Source organism: Malus sylvestris, chromosome 10 (genome assembly GCF_916048215.2).
Source record: "Malus sylvestris chromosome 10, drMalSylv7.2, whole genome shotgun sequence".
Lineage (NCBI taxonomy): Eukaryota > Viridiplantae > Streptophyta > Magnoliopsida > Rosales > Rosaceae > Malus > Malus sylvestris.
The window spans coordinates 36,062,690-36,082,251 of NC_062269.1; the positions used below are offsets into that span (position 1 = coordinate 36,062,690).

Here is a 19,562-nt window from a genome sequence, read left to right on the forward strand (position 1 = left end):
TACCATTTATTTTTTCCTTATCGTTAAAATTCAAAGTTTTTAAATCATTTTCATTAGTTTTATTTTATTTCTTTCGTTCTGCTCGTTGTTTCCTGTTTTCTATTTACGTTTTAATTTTTACTTTAATTTATATATATATATATATATATATATTTGACAAGGTGACCAATGGTCACGTTTAGTTTCTTTTGATACTGATTTTTAGGGGTTTATTATTTCATTTTATGGGGGCAAATGATGTACAAAAATTGGAATCTCTCTAAAAAGAAACTACTTTGAATTGAATCTTCTTTCAACTCTTAGAGCAAATCAAGGAACTTGTAATTCAAACGGGTTTAAAATGTTTAGTAATGTATATGAGATGTTGGAATTCCTGCCATCAAGACGGTTGAAGCAAGGCATAATATTGTGTCGTTTCAATTGTTTTTTTTTCACCCAAAGTCTTCCTAGAGTTAAAAAGAAAACAATGTGATTAATTGGAAATGATATGTGAAACATTTTGTTCGCACTTTGTTGATATATGGAATTTTACAATATGGGATGTGTTTCTTTCAAATTAAAAATGTGCTTATTAATTTATGAGCTGATTGATAACCATTTTATTTTCAATTTTGTTTTCACGCTTTTGAAAATTAAAAACTGAAATCTTGTTTCGCAGCTGCTTTCAATTTTCAAAAATGAAGACTAAAAGAAACAGGTGAAAAAGCCAAATTTAAAAACTAAAAACTGATAACGAAATAGTTATTCAAACAACCCATTAACGATCGACAATGAATCTAGACCATGACTAATTAGTTAAGGGTTCGATTTCCTCCAACTAACGAAAAAGAAAAGCGTTATAAACATTGAACAGTTTGCATCACGTCCAACAGCAACAAGCCTTGTAAAACATTATTCCATTTATCAAAAGTCTTAATACCATTTATTGCAAATTTGGAACAAAAGAAAAGGGAATGGCTTCAAAAGGAAGAAAAGATAATTCAATTGTTTTACATTACCAACCTACAACAAAGTTCAATGTTCTATCCCTATTTTTTTGTCCCCCCTCATTCCACCCACCAGTTTTCCTCAGTATGGTACAACAATCAAAATTTCACCATTGTGGAGTTTCGAATGCTAGCTGGTACGTGTTTCCGAAAAAGAGCAATTTACCTGAAGGCGAGAACAAATTTGGCAAATGGTCTCCTGCCGAAATTGCCTTACGTTAGGACCTGCCTGGCTTCGATATCCTTAAGTCTAAGGGTTACAGCTCTCTTGTGCGCCTCTAGTCCCTCAACTTCGGCCATGGTTGCCACGTATGGGCCGAGCTTTAGCAAACCTTCCTCTGTCAAAGATTGCACTGTCATGTACTTGACAAATGAGTCCAAGGACACACCACCATACATCCTCGCATAACCATATGTTGGAAGGACGTGGTTCGTCCCACTTGCGTAATCTCCTACACTCTCTGGCGTCCACTGCCCTAAAAAAACAGAACCTGCATGCGAAAGATATCAAAGTTCAGATATCTACTTATTTTATATCGGCCAGAAACAAATTAAAAAATTTATAGTGGCACAGGACAAAAGGCTGAAGCTAGCAAGTTCATCTATACAACTACAAGTATAAATGAGTGACCACTACTCACTCATGCAGACCAACGTTTGGAACCATCGGGAAAATGGCAGCAAAGATCAGCATTGTGATACACAATTGAAAGACAAAAAGGAGGACAACTGTAAAGTAACAAGCTAAGAGAACTATACCTGCATTTTCTATGAAACTCTCCCACTTTTCTGCATCTTGGACATTGATGATCAGATGCTCGGGTGCATACAAGTTTGAAAAAGAGACTGCCTGAGACAGCCATCATCATGTCTAATTTCAGGATCACGCAGAACATCTCAAACAACATACAGGTAAACAAAAATGTTGCTTTGTAGACATGCAGATACAAAAATAGTTGTCATTTTTGTTTTATAAGAAGCGATAGCGAACAAAATAATTGTCATAAAAATACTAAAAAGAAACACTTTTAATCAAATGCACCAATTGAGATAATAAAATATGGACAAATAATGAGGACCTTTAATGTTAAGAGCGAAATAAACTGAACCAATAGACAGCAACAGTGCAATTCTAATTGTCCATGGAAAGGAAATGCTAAAACAAAAATTGCACTTTTGGACACCATTCCACAAATCACATAAAATTCAGCTCCGGTGACTAATATAAAGAGGCAACTTAAGGACTTAACCCTAGGCCGTTATTTCTCCTTTCTCTGCCAAGATTAAAGTGCGAGTGTATAAAGATCTAACAACCCAAGATTACTTTCTTAAGTTACCACATTACTAACTCCTTACTAGAGCAAGACTGTATCCATACTATGATATTTTTGTTTAGTTCTGTAGACACTGCAACCTCTCCAAGGTAGTTTAACATTTGATGACATGAATTGTATGCTACATATACCCTGACACTAGTCACTATACCGATTTCCACATGTGATTCCAATGATGTACATAAGGGGCCTTCCTAAATTTGGTGATAGGCATATCATGTCAGGATGCAAGGACAAACCTCAACCATATCCCGAGCGAACACTGTGAAACTGTGGCTCAGTGCTTTTGAAGCAAACTCTCCCCTCGGTAGGCTTTGGCACTGTTTGCTGATTTCCTCTTCTATAGCTTTAACATCCACACCATCCCCAGCAATTACAAGAACAACTTGGCTATCAGGACCGTGCTCAGCCTGAAATTGCATTAGTTACTTATGCATCCCGCGGGCCACAAACATTCCCAAATACTATATCAAGCATCTAGATTTCACATAATGCACTAAAAGCTCTGCAACAAATAACATCAAGCTTGAAGCCACTTCAGTCGAGTAAAGTTGAATCAAAGCCTCAATCTTTAAAACTGTAAGGGTGTAAATTGTATTGAGTTAAAATATCCGGTATGATTATGCAGCAAGTTGCAACTAATATCTAGTTCTCTTATGAAATGTTAAATTATGAAAGTGATCAATCACAAACAAACAGATGCATTGCAGAAAAAGGAAGCACCTGAGAAAGCAAATCAGCAGCTATATGAACAGGGCTGGCATGTTTGTCAGCAATGACCAAAACTTCTGAAGGGCCTGCAGGCATGTCAATTGAAACCATGGCTTCGCTGTTCTGTTAACAAAATCAGAAAGGGAAGTGGAGCGGTCAAATCAAGATGGTAAATTCAACGAATCTCCCTTAACTCCAATGTTTCAGCTTCACTAGAAGTTATACAAAGAACTTGTAACTGTATATGTACCTGGAGAATCATTTTTGCTGCAGTGACATATTGATTTCCAGGGCCAAATATTTTTTCAACCTGAAAATTGTTTGAAAACAAAATTTAGATAAAGAAGACCAAAATATTACAGTTTTTGAGAAAAATTGAGAAGATAAGTGAAATTTCTAAAAAAACATTACAACATAATAGCTAAGCTAACTTCAGTCCTCCGCTTATTCTTATAATAGTTGATCCTCTATTTTTTCAAAACAAATCATCCTCAGAATATATGAGATAATAATTTGTTAACAAATATAAGGCATAGTACAAATATCTGGACAAGTTCCGAACAACACAATAACCAGTTAAAAACTAACACCTTTGGGCAAGATTGCGTACCCCAAGCCATAGCAGATATTGCCTGTAACACACAAGAATTATCAGATTACTGTATGCGATAAAATATATATATATATATATACACATATATATATAAGTAGGTTTTCAGTGTTTACAGACCTGAGCGCCACCAGCTTTAAGGATGTGAGTCACACCAGCCTTCTTAGCACAATATAGTACTTCCTGAGGGGCAAACCATAAATGATCAGCTCTCGTTTTGGAACCCTCTCATTCCTCCAAAGTAAAGAATCACCTTGCATATACCTTGCATATGGTGCCATCCTGACTTGGGGGAGTTGCAAGAACAACAGTTTTACACCCAGCAATCTGTGCTGGCTGGCATACACGATAAACCATATGTCCATCAAATCTTTATGACTTGATTGAGAAGTGAGAACCATGATAAAGATCAAAGGATGATACATGACCAAAAGCAACTTTTGCCACGAAAATGATAAACTTACAACAGAAAGCATAAGAGCTGTTGAAGGTAAAACTGCAGTTCCTCCTGGAACATAAACACCCACAGAACCGATGCTTCTTGCCACCCGTTTACATTTGACACCCTGAACGGTTAAAGATGCTTAAAGACTCTGGGTATATAGAAAAAAGCAAGCTGCATTATGGACTTACCTTCATGTTCTCGACACTTTTCTCAGCTGATTTCTGAGCAAAATGAAATGCATATATATTGTCATATGCCACGTCAAATGCTTCTTTAATAACTGCATCAAGCTGCATAAGAAAAATATCAGAATTCAATACATAAAATGAATATCTTGTATCCAGAATATATGTCTACATAGAGATACCTCAGGATCTGGAAGCTCGGATACTTCTACAACTATATTATCCAGTACAACTTTATCAAACTTTGCAGTATACCTGTGTGAGAGAAAAATATATAAAGCATATTAAAACAACAACAAAATCATTAGTAAAATTGCTGAGTAGAAAGGGATGTTAATAAATATAAAGTCATAATAAATCAATAAAATGATAAAAAGGGATTAATGAAGTACATACTCCTTAACCGCAGCGTCACCTCTTTTACGAACCTCATCAACTATAGGGTTGACCTGACCAAGAATAGCTACTACATTTTGTGAGTTCATGTATGAATACAACCGAAAAAAGAAATATTGTCAAGTTCTTAAAGAACAGTCAGGATTTGGGAACAAAAGAAAGGCTCACCGTGCTGAAAATTGAAGAAAAATCTATTCGAGGACGAGCTTTTAGGCTTTCAACCTCAGGTGGGGATAGTTCAGATAACCTGTAAGACTTCATTGAGCAAGTTATACCCTTACAAGCAAACCCTGAGCAAAGAGTCCCACTTTAGTAAATCTAGAAACGAATTAGTAATTCCTCTTAACTATATAAATTTCTTACATTTCGCACACTTTATTTGCACATATGCACATAAACGGTTCAAACGAAACAAATTTAAACTCTTTAGTTTTCACACCACTGAATAACTTTATGTAGGATTCGTATTTATCAATCCAACTTTCAAAAATTCTCTAATCATGCACAACAATTTTACCAAATTTCGAGTCAACTCAATACCAACAAGCACTATACTAACTCAAATACAATGCAGATGGAAAAGTTACAGAAATCGAAACTCGATCAAGAAGGGCCAATCTCTAGTACAAAAATGTTTAAGAAAAATACCTACTTTGATACAATACAGACAGAACTCTCAGAGATACCGAATTGGCTCGAAATTCAACACACATGGTGAAAATAACCACAGAATTACATTCAATCCAATGTGAGTAAAAACGTCAATCCTTCACTTGAGTATAATTTGACACCAAAATCAAAATCGCGAACTGCAATTCAGTGAAAGAAACCGAGCAATGATGGATTCATACCTCGTCGGAGAAAAAGATTTCGGGTTTTCGGGGCGGCAATGAGCGGATGAAATTGTCGTTTGATGAAACAGCTGCTGCTGATGCTGCGATTAAAACACAGAATCTGACTGTCCATCGTCACCACCTTCACTCAGACCAGCTAAATAAATACATAAATGTAAGAAAATTGGCAGTTTTGAAATTACGCACATGGTGGCAGAGGGAGGGAGTAGAAGTTGAAGATTTACCTGCAAAGTGGAAAGTAAGCGCGCGCGACGGCGGTGGCTGACTGACTGCGAGCGTATGCGCGGCCACTGGTTCTGCTGGCTAATCCGGAGTGGGAGTGGGCTGGAACAAAACCGGGTTTTAGTTTTAATGGGCCACAGGCCCAAACGTCCCTCACCAGATATTGGGTTAAGAGTTCAGCCCAAACCAACCGGAACTGGACCGAAATTAAAGAAAACAGTTGTGTTATGTTATTAGACAGTCAATTTAATTCAAGGCGGTTCAGATTAATGTGCGGACAAAATGCCGGGAGAGCATTGCTCTTAAATAATTGGGTTCAAACATAAGGTATGTTTGATAACCATTTTTATTTTATTTTATCTCTAAGAGATAAATGGAAAGTACAGAGAAAATGAGGGCTGACAAGAGTAGAGAAAGGGAAAAGAGAGAGATGGAGGCAAATGTATAAAGCAAAAACTTAAAAGTTTGTTTTCAATTTTTTTTTTTCGATTTTCATTTTGTATTTTTTTTTTGTCAAATGATAAATTTTGTATATTATGCTATATGAATTTCTACTACTTAACTCCGGTGTGGTTTTAAGAAAAAAAAGAGAAAACTAAAAACAAAAAACAAAATGATTATCCGTAGCGTTGCACTAGCTGACTCAAAAGAAATAATGAATGCAGTAAATCCATATCAAAATTTATAACTCCAAAGTAATTGAAGAAGCAACAAGTTATTGATACCTTCCTTCCTTTATACTTTGTATCAAAACAAACCATTTTACATATACAAATCTTGAAGCAAAAAAATCACACTGAGATGGAAACAAGAGACTGAAAATTTTTCCAAAAATCCTCCAAGTACTGCTATATTATAAGACTGGTTCTGATTCCTCATGGACTATCCTGAAATTCAGTTATGTCCTGGAAACTCTGCAACCTTTTTCTCCTGCCCGCCTTCGGAACTGGGGATGATGAACTGATGTAATCTACTGATTCTCGATCCTGCTGCTGATCAAATCGCAAAGAACGGCGCACTGCAGAATTCCTTGGTGAACCAGCATTGCCGGATATAACATTTTTGTCCTTAAGATCAACTGATTCAAGCTTTGAGCCCAGACTTTTCACTTGTGTTTGCAGACAAGGAATTTCAGAGGGTATGTTACAGTTCAGGTTTTCATTGTTAAAGTCAAAGTATTCGGTGCTTCCATTAAACAACTCAAGTTCTTCTTCTTCAGCAATATCTGCCCAACTTTTCTTACCACAACTGTACATTGAAGGATCAGGACCCTGCTTTTGATTTTCTGCTACGGTTTGCTGGACCTCATCTATTTCACCAGAACTGTTCTCTCGGAAGCAGCCTTCCACAACGATCGGTTCCATGCTGCCTACTAAAACAGTTGTATCAGAGCTCTGATTCTGACCTCCATCAATGACAATATCCAGTGCTTCTGCATTTTCACCTGCCATTTGTGGTTCTGCAGATTTCTTGATACCGCCGTTTTCCCAGCTGCCCTTTCTCCAGTCTCCGTTCACAGTATTCTGGGAAGAACCGACCACAGTGGCTTTATCTTTCAGTTGGAAACAGCCATCACTCCCCCGAGAGGTACCCTTCCAATTTCCACTTGATATAGGTTGCAGAACAGATCGTACCGCTGCACCTCCTTGGGGCCTCCTCAAATCTCTGCTAATTGGTGAAGACAAACTAGACACCGAGTTGTGAACTGGGAATTCTGACTTTCCAACAGTCGAAGCAGGCAAATCTTCATTGAGATTTCGAACAGCATGTGCTCTCACGTTTTCTGTTTTTGGACATCGGACGAATGAGAGTTCCCTCCTCGGATGTCCACCATTAAATCCCCAAGGAGATCTTCTTGGTTGTGAAAATTGAACTTCTGGATCCCATATAGCAGGACCTGGAGAAAAATATGTCTTTGCATTTGGAGTTGTTTCTGCTCCCACTATATCACCCTGATTATCCTTCATTCTGCTGGAAAAACTAGACCTGCTCTCACACAGGTTTTTGAAAGAACGATCTTTCTTCCATTGATCAACGGATAGATTTTCTTCTTCGCGTCCATCTGCCCGCCTTCTGGAGAACATGTAAGATCTTCCATCCTGTTGAATTGGTCTTAAAACTGATTGTGCCTCTAGTTCGGTCAGCATTTGATAAGCACGCTCAAAAGACTTGGCATAAGATTCATCCATTGGTTTATTTCCAGATGAATCTCTTACAACTTGAAGCAGATGTTTTGCTTCTGTAAATCTGTTCATGTGCATCAAGCAGATTGCTAAATTGCATTGCTTGTTCTTATCCGGTTCCAATGACAGAGCTTTCCTGAGATTTTTTACAGAACAGATCATATACATATATAAAAATACATCGTTTCACATGTAGGAATATAAAGCAGGATGTGCAGAAACTTACAGGTAATACTCTTCGGCAGTTTTGTAATCACCTTTCTGCAAGTAAGCCCAGGCCAAGTTCCCTAGTATTCTGCATTGATAGAGAACCAAAGTCATCTAATTATGCAGAACTTTGGGGACCAATTAGTAAGAAGAACAAGAAAGGCAGCGAAATTCACCTTGCTCTCTCTTGTTCAACAGTAATTTGAACCTTCCTCCCCTGAGCTCTTGCAGTCTTTGTCCTCCTTCCACAAAAAGCTATACCTTCGTCAATGTGTTTCAATTTGGACTCGAGCAATTCAATCTCTTCTTCAATCCTTCCTGACCTCTGCAAAACCTATAAATGATAAACATACACAGACACGCACAAAGAGAAGCATATGCAATTGCGACAACGTTATTGCAACAGGTTGATATACCTCGAAATTACGATAGAACATTCAGCAGTACGATGTAGAAATAGATGCTAAGGCATTCTAGAAACAAATAAAAGGTCGTACCCAGTGCACAAGGCTCCCGCTTTACGCAGGGTCTGGGAGAGGTGAATGTCGGCTAGCCTTACCCCCATTTTATGGAGAGGCTGCTCCCAAGTCTCGAACCCGAGACCTACCGCTCATGGGCTAAGGCATTCTAGAAACAAATATTCGGAAATAAATACATTGTCGATAAACTACCATACATATATTCTACTGATATAAAACAGGAGAGAAAAGTGAAAGAGAGCAAATAAAAGGGCCACGAGAGAGGAATTTCCGATGTTTAATTTACACTGCAAGTCTGCCTAGAAAAGTTACAAGAAGGCCTACTTTTAGCCTCTTAGTTGCCTCAACATATCACAAGAAAAATTGTAACCTGGTTCTAGACTTCTAGTAGTTCCTACTTTCGACTCACATTCGAGCACGAATCTTTCTCAAAGTCTTGAATATCACGTGTAAAATACGTTTACATCTCCTACGATGATGGAGTTAAAACCGCGTATTCAAACAAGGAGATAACAAAAGATAAGTAATTTGTCGTAGAAATGGAGGTGCTTTACCTTGTACAGTTCAACTAACACATTGTTAAGAGATTCCTGAGAATCATACGGGCAGAGATGACGAAAAGATTTGATAGCTTCAATAGCCTCCTCCGCTCGATCCAATTGTTTCATCACAACTGCCATGTCTTTCAAGGCGCTATCAACTCGATCTCCGGCATTTATAGCTGCCCAGAAGAGGGATATGGCTTTGCCTGGATCCTTGTCTATCAACTGCATTCGAAGAAATGCAAGTCAACCAAATACATATAACAGTGAGGAAAAATAAAAGAACCTTGATCATGCAATTTTTATCAACCGAAAAAATCAAAACGGCTACTTTCTACTTTGTATACCCAAAACCTAGTAACTTTTGTCTGCAACTCAAGGTAACCACAGTAACAGAACAACCAATTTCACAAGAACAAAAAACTTAATTATTCACTTTTTTTTTTTATCTTAACAAATTGCAAGAAAGATATTCCAATATAATTTCCACTAATTTAAGGAACAAAATTGGCATCTAAAAGTTCTTACTTTCCAGGAAAAAGGAGAATTTTCCAGGAAAAAAAATCATTAGGGGAAACCAATGAACAAGAAAGAAGAACAGTAGCTAATTTTGAAAAATAAAACCCATAAGAAAATTTATACCAAATTACGCATAATAAAAGTTCAAACTTTCTTACCTGAACTTGTTTGGCTCTGACGTAGGGAGAATCGCCGGCAGGTACTTTATGCACAACGTGAAAAAGATCATCTCTGTTCGAAGGCGACATTCTCTTCCCTTCTGACATCGGCACCGCCGGAGGGGTTGGCGGCGCCGTCTTCCATGTCGCAGGCGGCGTCGAGAAGCCTCTTGTGCGAAAGTTCTTGTCTCTGGTCCACATTGTCCTATTACAGTATTACTACGAAACAAAATCTATGAAAGTACCCAGAAAAGTTATCACTTTCTCGGGAAAGTCTTGAGACCCTTTTCGTGAATACCTCCAAGAAAGGGTTTTTGGTAGCCGGAAGGACGCGTCACTTTCTTGGGAAAATTTTCAGACGCGTTTCTTGATAGAGCGAGAAATCGGTTTGGAGAGATAGAGAGAGAGGCGAGGAAAACCAGTTAGTTTGCCTTGCGGTGAACTGTTTATATTGTTATTGGTTACCTGGGGATCGATGGGAAAGTGAGAGAAAATCACAGAGAAAGTGAAAGAAAAAAGCAGAAAGGTGAGAGCAGATGGATTGAGAATTGAGAGAAAGTGAAAGAAATTTAGCCGTTTATTCGTTTTCAAAAAGAAAATAAAAAGGAAAATTAGCCGTTTAATTATAATTACTAGCCGTTGGGATTAGGGACGGTTCACACGTGTATTTGGCGCACATATGAAGGTTGAGTAATGCCACCCTTAGTCTCTTACCTAATACGTGGATAGTATCATTTATATTAGGGTGTTTTAACAAAATATTTCCGGTATTGTTTACTTTTTTTTTTTTTTTTTTTTTTTTTTGCGGTACGAGGGAAATTTATTGATAAGATAAAAGAAGATACACCTAGACAGGGGGGGACATAAACCTAACCCCTCATAGAACAAGAGAAAAGAAATACAAAAAAGGGGGGACATGCACCTTACCCCTTTTGAGAAAGGAAATACAAAAGAGGGGGGGGGGGGGACATAGACCGTACCCCTCTTGGAAAAGAAAATACAAGGAAAAGACAGGGCGGACATAAGCCCAAACCCCTCTAAAAACCTAAAAGGTAATAACCTGCAAGACAAGCTGCAAAACAAAAGGGAATCCAAAAAGGTTAGGAAAAGAAAGGAGAACACACATCAAGAAGAGGAGACAAACCTGTAGGTTGGCATGCCCAAGAAATCTGAGTGCAGAGGAGGAAGGATCTCTATAGAGGGAGTGGAATGCCAAACAAGTGAAGATGATAGAAGCCCTAAATTGGCTAATTTGTCAGCAACAACATTCCCTTCTCGAAAAATATGAGAGCAACGAAAAACCATGTTCTGCAAATGGAGAGTACAATTGTTCCAGCGTGTTTGGAGAGACCAAGGGGGAGAGAAAGATCCAGAAGCAAAACATGATATTACACTAGAATAGTCGCTTTCAAGCCATAAATTTTGCCAGCCCCGCGCGTGGGCCAATTCGACAGCAAGGATGACAGCATGGAGCTCCGCATAGAAAGAAGTACGATGGCCCAAGCTTAGGGAGAAACCACCAAGAAAATAACCTGCAGAGTCACGAAAAACCCCGCCACATGCCGCAGGACCCGGATTACCTTTAGCAAGGCCATCAATATTCACTTTAACCCAAGAAAAATGAGGGGGGTGCCAAAGAACAGGGACAATAGAAGGAGCTTTACAGGAGTTAGGCGATATTCCAAGAGAAACTAAAAGTTGCCTATCCAAAATGCCTCGTACATGGCCAGGGGTGAGAGCTCCAACCTGCCTAATCCAGGCCGAGGTGGAGCGGCAGAGACGTGAGAAAGAGGGAGGTTTGCCTTCAAACTTCACTTTATTACGCATCTTCCAAATAGCCATTAGTAAGAAAAACCCTGAAGCTATCCAGACATTGCGAAGATGAGGAGAAAACCGCTTTGACAGAAAATCAAGCCATAGATCAGAGAGGGAGCCCGTAGATGGAATAATAGTGCCAAATTGGGTAGCTAGCCAACGCCAAGCACATTGTGCAAATTCACAGCTAGAAAATAAGTGGTCAATAGATTCAGAATTCTTGTGACATAGTTGGCATATTGGAGCCAGCGGGATGCCTCGGCGCTGAAGTTGATCCTCCGTTGGGAGCTTGTTGAATAGAATCTTCCAAACTAAAATAGAGTAACGAGGTGGGATGAAAGGACGCCAGATAATGGAAACCCAACTCTTAACAGGAAACCGATGACGAACAATTTCATAGCCATCGGAGAACGAAAAAACACCAGAAGTAGAAACTTCCCAAATTAAAACGTCCTTATCCTCATCAATTGGAAGAGGCATTTCTAAAATCTCTTTAGTTAGGTCTGGGAAAGTAGAAGAAAAAATAGAAGGAATAACCCATTTTCCCATACGAATAATATTTGAGACCTTAGTACGAGATAAAGAATGAGCAATCTCTGTTGCACCAACGACGTCCACAATAGGCTTATCCAGCCATTTATCAACCCAAAGGGAAGTAGTAGAACCATTTCCAATCACCCAACGACAATTCTGAAACAAGATATGAAGAATGGATTTAATACCAGGCCATATAGAGGATCGCTTATAACTACAAGAATATAGGCGACCATGTAGCTTGAAGCGTTCCCGAAGATAAATACTCCAAGGGGAATCAGTAGTAATAATAAGCCATCCAAGCTTTAAAAGAGCAGTAGTGTTAAGAGAGCCAAGATCACGCAAACCCAAACCACCTTCATTCTTCGGAGCACATATCTGATGCCAAGAAACGGTAACAGACTTCTTGGAGGTTACGTCACCAGACCATATAAAATTGCGAGCACATCTTGAAAGAGGCCTTAGCAAGGAAGAAGGCGACTTATAAACAGAAAAGCTATGCAAGAGCATACTTTGAAAAACTGATTGAGTGAGTTGAACTCTTCCTGCCATAGATAAAAGTTTCCCCTTCCAACCAGTTAACTTAGCTTTAGCTTTATCTGCCAAGGCTTGAAGATAACTCCTTTTAGGCTTGCCACAGAAGATTGGAACTCCTAAGTAGACAAAAGGTGCTTTGCCTTCTTTGAAACCCAAGTAACTCTCAACCACAGCTTTGCGATGCCTTGAGGTAGAGCCCAAGTAGAAAGTACTTTTTGCCTTATTGATAAATTGACCAGAGGCTCTACTATATCTATCGAAGAAATCTTGCAAATTACGCAGAGTGACACCATCACTTCGACAGAAAATGAATAAGTCATCTGCATAGAGAACGTGAGAAGGAGAGATACAACCTCTTGGAGCAAAAGTTGGCTTAGTAAGCCCATCAAGTTGAAGACGACTCAGGCCCCTTGATAAAGCCTCATCCGCTAGACAGAAAAGTAACGGAGAGAGAGGATCCCCTTGGCGCACTCCTCGGGAACAAGAGAAAAAACCATGCGGGGAACCATTAATTAGGATGGACAATTTAGCAGATCTTAAGATGGTAGAAACCCAGTCTATAAAACAAGTGGAGAACCCAAAGTTAGTAAGCACCCGCAAAAGAAATGACCAATCTAAAGTATCAAAAGCCTTAGCTATATCAACTTTGACTCCCATATTGCCACCACGAGTTTTTTTGTCAAGCACATTGAAACATTCTGAAACAAGGCCAATACAATCTGTGATACGACGGCCAGGTATAAAAGCAGCTTGATGCGGAGAAATAATGCGTTGAACAACATGAGAAAGACGAACTGCCAAAATTTTGGGAATAATCTTAAAGAGAAAGTTTGCCAAAGCAATAAGTCTAAAATGAGTCATGGAAATAGCGTCTTCCACCTTCGGAATCAAAACTAAGAAATTACTATTGGCATTGGGGTATAACCAATTTGATTGAAAGAATTGCTTCACAAATTGAATAACATCAAAGCTAACAATATCCCAACAATGGTGATAGAAAAAACCTGGAAAACCATCTGGCCCTGGCGCACTGGAAGCACTTAATGAGAAAACTGCCTCCTTAATTTCCTCATCAGTAGGTAATGCAGATAAGAGATCATTGTCAGAGTCTGTGACCATCAGCTGGATGACTTCACAAACCTCATCAATACCTGAAGGGGTGAAAGAAGAGCCGAACAAAGTCTGATAGAAATTAACAATATGGTTCTCAATTGCCAGCGGGTCAGTAAGAAGATTGTTTCCATCAAGAATACAACTGATATGAGAGCTGGATGATTTAATACGAGCATAGGCATGAAAGAAAGAAGAATTTCTATCCCCTTTAGTTAACCACTTAACACGAGCTCTATCTTTCCAAAATGCCTCCTGCATTTGGAGAGACTCCATTACTGTAGTCTTGGCGACAATCTCCTTCTCGAAAAGATCATTATTTATACCCTCAGTTGAAATTCTTTGTTGAATCATAGAAAGATTATGCCGAGCATTAGCCACTCTATTATGGACGTCACCAAAGACCGAAAAATTCCATTGGCGCAAGCAGGTTTTTAGAGCTTTCAATTTTTGCAGAATGATAAACATAGGACAACCATAGACAACTGTATTTCTCCAGCAATGAGTTACAGTTTCTCGAAAAGATGGATGTTGAACCCACATTGATTGAAAACGGAAAGGACGATGACCACTGCTCAAAACTCTAGAACTAGAGAAGATAAGGGGGTTGTGATCTGAGACTACCTTTGGCAATGCTATGCAGTTAGAGTGGGGCCAAGAATCAAACCAGCTAATATCACACAAGGAGCGATCTAACCTTCTTTCAGTGCGACCACGTGACCTCCAGCCATTAGACCATGTAAAGGCTGCCCCAGATGTGTTTAAGTGGGTAAAGTTACAAGTGTCAGACATATTACTAAACTGAGCGCATGAAGCTTGGGACGGTCTGCCTCCTCCCATCTGCTCGTGGGCGCCCAGGATAGCATTGAAATCGCCAATAGCCATCCATGGAACTTGTGTTTGTGGGCGCAGAGAGATAAAATCAGCCCACAAGTCTCTTCTTTTGATAGGTGAAGTGCTTGCATAAACAAATGTGAACTGGCTTGGGATATGGTCAAAAGTACAGCGAACCGTAACATGTTGATCCGAGATAGAAATAACTAAAGGGTCTGCACAAGCCGAAGATGTTAGTAACCAAAGGTTGGGAGCAAGAGTTCCTCTAGAATTAAAAGTAAGAGCAGATAGATTTAAAGAATCCCAATAAGCAGCTGAAATAGAATTAAAAGTCACCATAGGCTCCGCAATGCAAACCAAATCCGAGTGATGCAACCGACAGATGTTAGAGAGCTCCGTCCGAGAGTCATCGTTACCAATGCCACGGATATTCCAGAAGAGAACCTTCATTTATAACGAGCTGGTATTCCTCGGACCCTACTTGGATATGGTTTATCAGGGGGTTGATTAAGATTGGCAAGCTGTTTTTGTTTTTTCCGTTGACTATTAGATAACACAGGAGTAAAACCATCCATATCACAGCCTTCTATGTGATTGACAATATCGATGACATCCTTAGCTAATGTCGCAACATGTTCAAAACCAGGGGGAATGCTATGGTTGTCATGAGGATCCTGCATGCCAAAATTATTTGGGACATCTGTGTTGCCCAACTGCTGACTATTCTGAGCTACCGTCTCGACCTGCTCAAAGCCAGGAAGAGTGCTAGAGTCGTCACAGAGATCATGTGGGCCAAGATTGTTAGGGACAATGGTGTTGCCCAAATGCTGACCATAAGAAAGACCATTCTGAGGATGTGATCCATCTGGAGACAGCGATCCGGTCATAGAATTGCTAATATGCGAAATCCCAGGGGATTGGATACTAATATGCGTATCAGCGGTGTCAGTCTCTGGTATGACATTACCAGAAACAGTTGGCGTTATTCCAAGATGAGACTGAAGAATGGGCTCAGCATTACCATCATCTGCTGCCTCAATACCTGCAGGCAACAATTGATCAACCTGTTGAAGAGGTTCAGAAGCATGTGACCCACAAAAGACATTAACCGGTATTGTTGTATCTTTTATGGGACGATATTCCATGTGCAGTTGACTGCGAGAGTGATCTCCGGTTTTGTTGTCCCCCATGTTACCACCCTTTCGCGTCCGACTACGAGAACGACCTCTCGACATCTGTTACGAAAAACCACATTTATATCTTTTCCTTATACTATTCACTATACCTTTAAAAAAGGTTTTTCATTAAAAGAGAAGTTTTTTGGACTTTTCGTTAATTTTCCTTTTATAATATGTCTCTAATATTAAGAAATTTTGCACCGAAATATACATTTCGTAGAATATGACGAAAATATAATTTGATGTTATGGTAATGAAATAGAAATAAAACAAAAATCCAAAAACAGATTAAAGAAAGGGAGAATTGGTGTGACGGTATCAATTTTCTCAGGAGTGTGCTATCCACACACCTCATTTTACTTCTCACACACCCCTTAATAATTTTTGTCGTTGATTTTCTTCAATTCATCCGATCTGACGGTTGAAAATTAAAAAGGTGTGTGAGAAGTAAAATAGGGTGTGTGGAGATCACATCCCTTTTCTCAGATAAGGATCAGTCATATGTGCTCGAGTGTGTGAAAAACGATAGTGTCCCACCGATCCTCCTTTGATCATTATTGTTAGTTGATTTTTATCTTCACATAACACTAAATTATGGAACTAGATCCTCTCCTGAGCTCATGATGGGGATCCTCCTGAGCAGCTCATCTGGACCTTTAAAATTTGATCCAACGGCTCCAAATAGGAGGCCCTCTAAAGTTATAATAAATGCAGTCATTGGATCAAGTTTGAACGGTCCAAATAGGTTGCTCATGAAGATCCCCATTCTAAGCTGACGAGATGATCCAGTTCCGTAAATTATCACTTTTCTATTCTACAAAATGTACTTTATCGTGCAAACTTTCTTATAACTCAATTTTAAACACTCAAAAAGTAATGATACTAAACCTAAAACTAAAGAAATTAAATCTAAACAAATGATTTTTGTTCTGTTTCATTTTCTTGCTACGTTGTTTCGAGTTTATTTGGTTTTCGATTTTCTCTTGCAATTTGAATCACCTGCCTTCTCGATGCACTTTTACAAGGGTCACTAAACATGAATCAAAATATGAAAACATTTTATATAAAACAATTCAATTTCACGGTGGTTGTAGTACACATTTTCTTCTACAATTCACAAGATGCAAACACAAGGTACAAACTGAGGGATGATCGTTATTAGGGATTTGTCGATCTGAAAAGACTTGGCAAGAACATCCTCAGAAATGGCAGGATTGGATCCAAACACAGCATTAATTAGAAATGACGTAGACTTCAGGGTTTTGGCTGCTCAAAGAAGATAGAGCAATGGCAGTTTCAGAACCCAGGTTTTGCTGATGGTGATCTAGCCCAACAGGGAAAACAAACACATCACCCTTCTTAAGGACCTTCGAGATGAGCTTGTTCTCAGGGCTTGAGGTCACAAAGCCAACACTGAGCTTGCCTTTTAAGACTGTCAAAATCTCGGTGGCACGAGGATGAGTGTGGGGTTGGATAACACCCATTGGTGCGTAGTCGATGCGAGCGAGTGAGATGCCGAGGGTGTTGAGCCCTGGAATTTGAGCCACATTGACAGGGGTGACTTTTCCACCAACAGGGTTTGAAGTGTTGCGCGGGATGTGAAGTCCACTGAAGAAGAAATGCTCAGCTGTTGCTAGCTTGGAGTCCAAGCAAGGTAGCCCATTCACTCTTACTACTGTAATATATGCACAAATACGATTTACAAACAACAAATTAAAGTCAGTAAGAATTGTACATATTTCCATATGCAAATTAAAGCTTATGATCTTCACATGATTGGCTGAAGATATCGAAACAAACCTAGGCTAGTAGCATTAGCAACGCAGAAATCCTGCAACGGGCTAGGCTCAAAAGCAACAACCAGAGAACATGTTATGGCTAGGAGAGTACTCAATAGCAGTATTTGGCTTGCCATCTTAGTATTTCAACTTCTTGTATGAGATTATATATACTTCTATATGAAGTTACTGCAAATGAGAGATTGAAAGGATTGGAAGAGAGGTGAGGGAATTGAACGTTTCCCTTTGGTTTCCAAAGTACTGATCAACATGCATATATATAGTACGTGTTAAACATATCAAGCCAAAGCTTTATGCTAAATTAGGATTTTGAGAGAGTTTCAGGAAATTAATAATTCCAGGGGTATTCAATTATGATTTTAAGTGATTCTCTGAAATTCTAGGTGTATTCAATTAGAATTTCAAAATAGTTTATTAAAATCCTTAGAAATCCAGGTGTATTCAATTAAGATTTTAAAGAAGTTTATAACATTCCAGGTGTATTCAATTAGAAATTGATTTTAAAGAATTTGAGAAAGTTAAAGAATTAGAGGGAATTGGAGAGATTTCGTAGTGTATTTTAAGTATCCACAAATGACACATGTACGTGTTTACAATTTTACACTAAAAAATGGAGGAATACAACTAAACAAATTAATAATTTTTTAATATAACTGATATATTTACATTTAGGGTTGTCTTGTTACATTCAGTGGCGTATCCAAGGTGTCATCTGGGTCTCCAGACCTACAAAAGTCAAGAAACATAGAGAGAAAGTCACCGGACTCTATAACTATGTGGTATGGGACCTGAGAATACCCACAAACTGACATTATTGTGCAAATAATGAGAAAGCATGCATGTAGCGTGCATGATATTGGTATACCATGTCATTTTTATGGTAAGAGATATCATGTTTTTTATATGGTCAAAGAGATCGAATGTCTATTTCACTCCTAATTTTCATAAAGAAGATATATTTCGAACAAGGAGCCGATTGAAGGAAAAGTTTCAATTTTCTTAATTTCATATTTGATTGATCAAAATCATGTGGGAATGCTTAACCAAAATTAAATATTTTGTGAGGAATGCATGCTTCTATATTAGCTAATTGGATTCATATAAGATGTTGGAGCAATACCAAAGGTATCAGTTTTCTTATTAGATCTTCATCCTTAAATTCCAGTTGACAATTTTTAGTTTCTAAGATTCTTGATTTCCCTTGAAAGAAATCGCAAAGTGATTAAAAAAAATCAAACACTATTACAAGCAAATTTTTTTATTAGAAAAAATGAATCAAAGTTGCAGAAGTCATATATAGAAAAGCGATAGTATTTTTTACGATTGATACTATTAACAATATCAAGAATCATGAAATGATAAAGAAATTTAGAGAATTGTTTGGAGAAAAGAACAAAAGGAGCCCACTTTTGAGGTTGCCGTGCAGGTTTTTTTAATAGAGAGAATGTGGTATTGAGAAAAAAAAAAACAGCACCAACTATAAAAAAAATAAAATAAATTCTCAACCACAATCACATGATAAACCAAATAGTTTTAAATCATTTTAAGCATATGATTTATTATATTAAATCTTTACATAAACAAATGATTTTTTAAAGTTCATCCAAAATGTATGTTTAACTTTTTGTTACTGTTTCACCCCAACAAATTCTTTGTCCATCTCAAGCTAACACGCATATCAGCGTTTTACATATTCTTATTGTTCTGACAAAGTTTTTATCTCCTGGTGGATAGCTGCCCCTTTCTCTTTTTACAGTCTCGTAGACGGATGGAAGAAGAGAAATTACAGATACCCCTTCTCTATTTACAACCTCATAAACAAACGGGGGAAGGAAGTTACAGAATGAGACAGAAAGGAAGAAGGAAGTTACAAAATGAGACAGGAAGTAGACAGCGAGCCGTTATTAAAATATTATACACGTGA

General features: G+C 38.4%; 4 protein-coding genes across 5 annotated transcripts; all 4 read right to left on the reverse strand.

Moving 5' to 3' along the window:
- Positions 1–881: 881 nt before the first annotated feature.
- LOC126587697 (histidinol dehydrogenase, chloroplastic-like) lies at positions 882–5,869 on the reverse strand. 2 transcript variants are annotated; one of them, XM_050252789.1, is made up of 15 exons: positions 5,746–5,869; positions 5,519–5,657; positions 4,836–4,957; positions 4,668–4,720; positions 4,454–4,526; positions 4,275–4,376; positions 4,106–4,207; positions 3,906–3,977; positions 3,762–3,824; positions 3,622–3,663; positions 3,282–3,341; positions 3,044–3,154; positions 2,560–2,730; positions 1,746–1,836; positions 882–1,477 (listed from the first exon to the last, which is right to left on the reverse strand). In XM_050252789.1, exons 2-15 carry the CDS (start codon positions 5,631–5,633, stop codon positions 1,200–1,202), a joined length of 1,455 nt encoding a protein of 484 aa, XP_050108746.1. In that variant the 5' UTR covers positions 5,634–5,657; positions 5,746–5,869; the 3' UTR covers positions 882–1,199. The 2 variants fall into 2 exon arrangements, with proteins under 2 accessions (XP_050108746.1, XP_050108747.1); XM_050252790.1 differs by having other exon boundaries at positions 5,519–5,642; positions 5,746–5,839.
- A 530-nt stretch (positions 5,870–6,399) lies between these two features.
- LOC126587695 (uncharacterized) lies at positions 6,400–10,369 on the reverse strand. Its single transcript, XM_050252787.1, has 5 exons — positions 9,832–10,369; positions 9,167–9,379; positions 8,310–8,458; positions 8,153–8,221; positions 6,400–8,062 (listed from the first exon to the last, which is right to left on the reverse strand). Exons 1-5 carry the CDS (start codon positions 10,030–10,032, stop codon positions 6,619–6,621), a joined length of 2,076 nt encoding a protein of 691 aa, XP_050108744.1. The 5' UTR covers positions 10,033–10,369; the 3' UTR covers positions 6,400–6,618.
- Positions 10,370–10,956: 587 nt separating this feature from the next.
- LOC126584521 (uncharacterized) lies at positions 10,957–15,111 on the reverse strand. The gene has a single exon (XM_050248879.1). It carries the CDS (start codon positions 15,109–15,111, stop codon positions 10,957–10,959), a length of 4,155 nt encoding a protein of 1,384 aa, XP_050104836.1.
- Positions 15,112–17,071: 1,960 nt separating this feature from the next.
- On the reverse strand, positions 17,072–17,936 carry LOC126587716 (putative germin-like protein 2-1). Its single transcript, XM_050252805.1, has 2 exons — positions 17,640–17,936; positions 17,072–17,514 (listed from the first exon to the last, which is right to left on the reverse strand). The coding sequence occupies exons 1-2, from the start codon at positions 17,752–17,754 to the stop codon at positions 17,072–17,074; spliced, it is 558 nt and encodes a 185-aa protein (XP_050108762.1). The 5' UTR covers positions 17,755–17,936.
- Between the last annotated feature and the right edge of the window lie 1,626 nt (positions 17,937–19,562).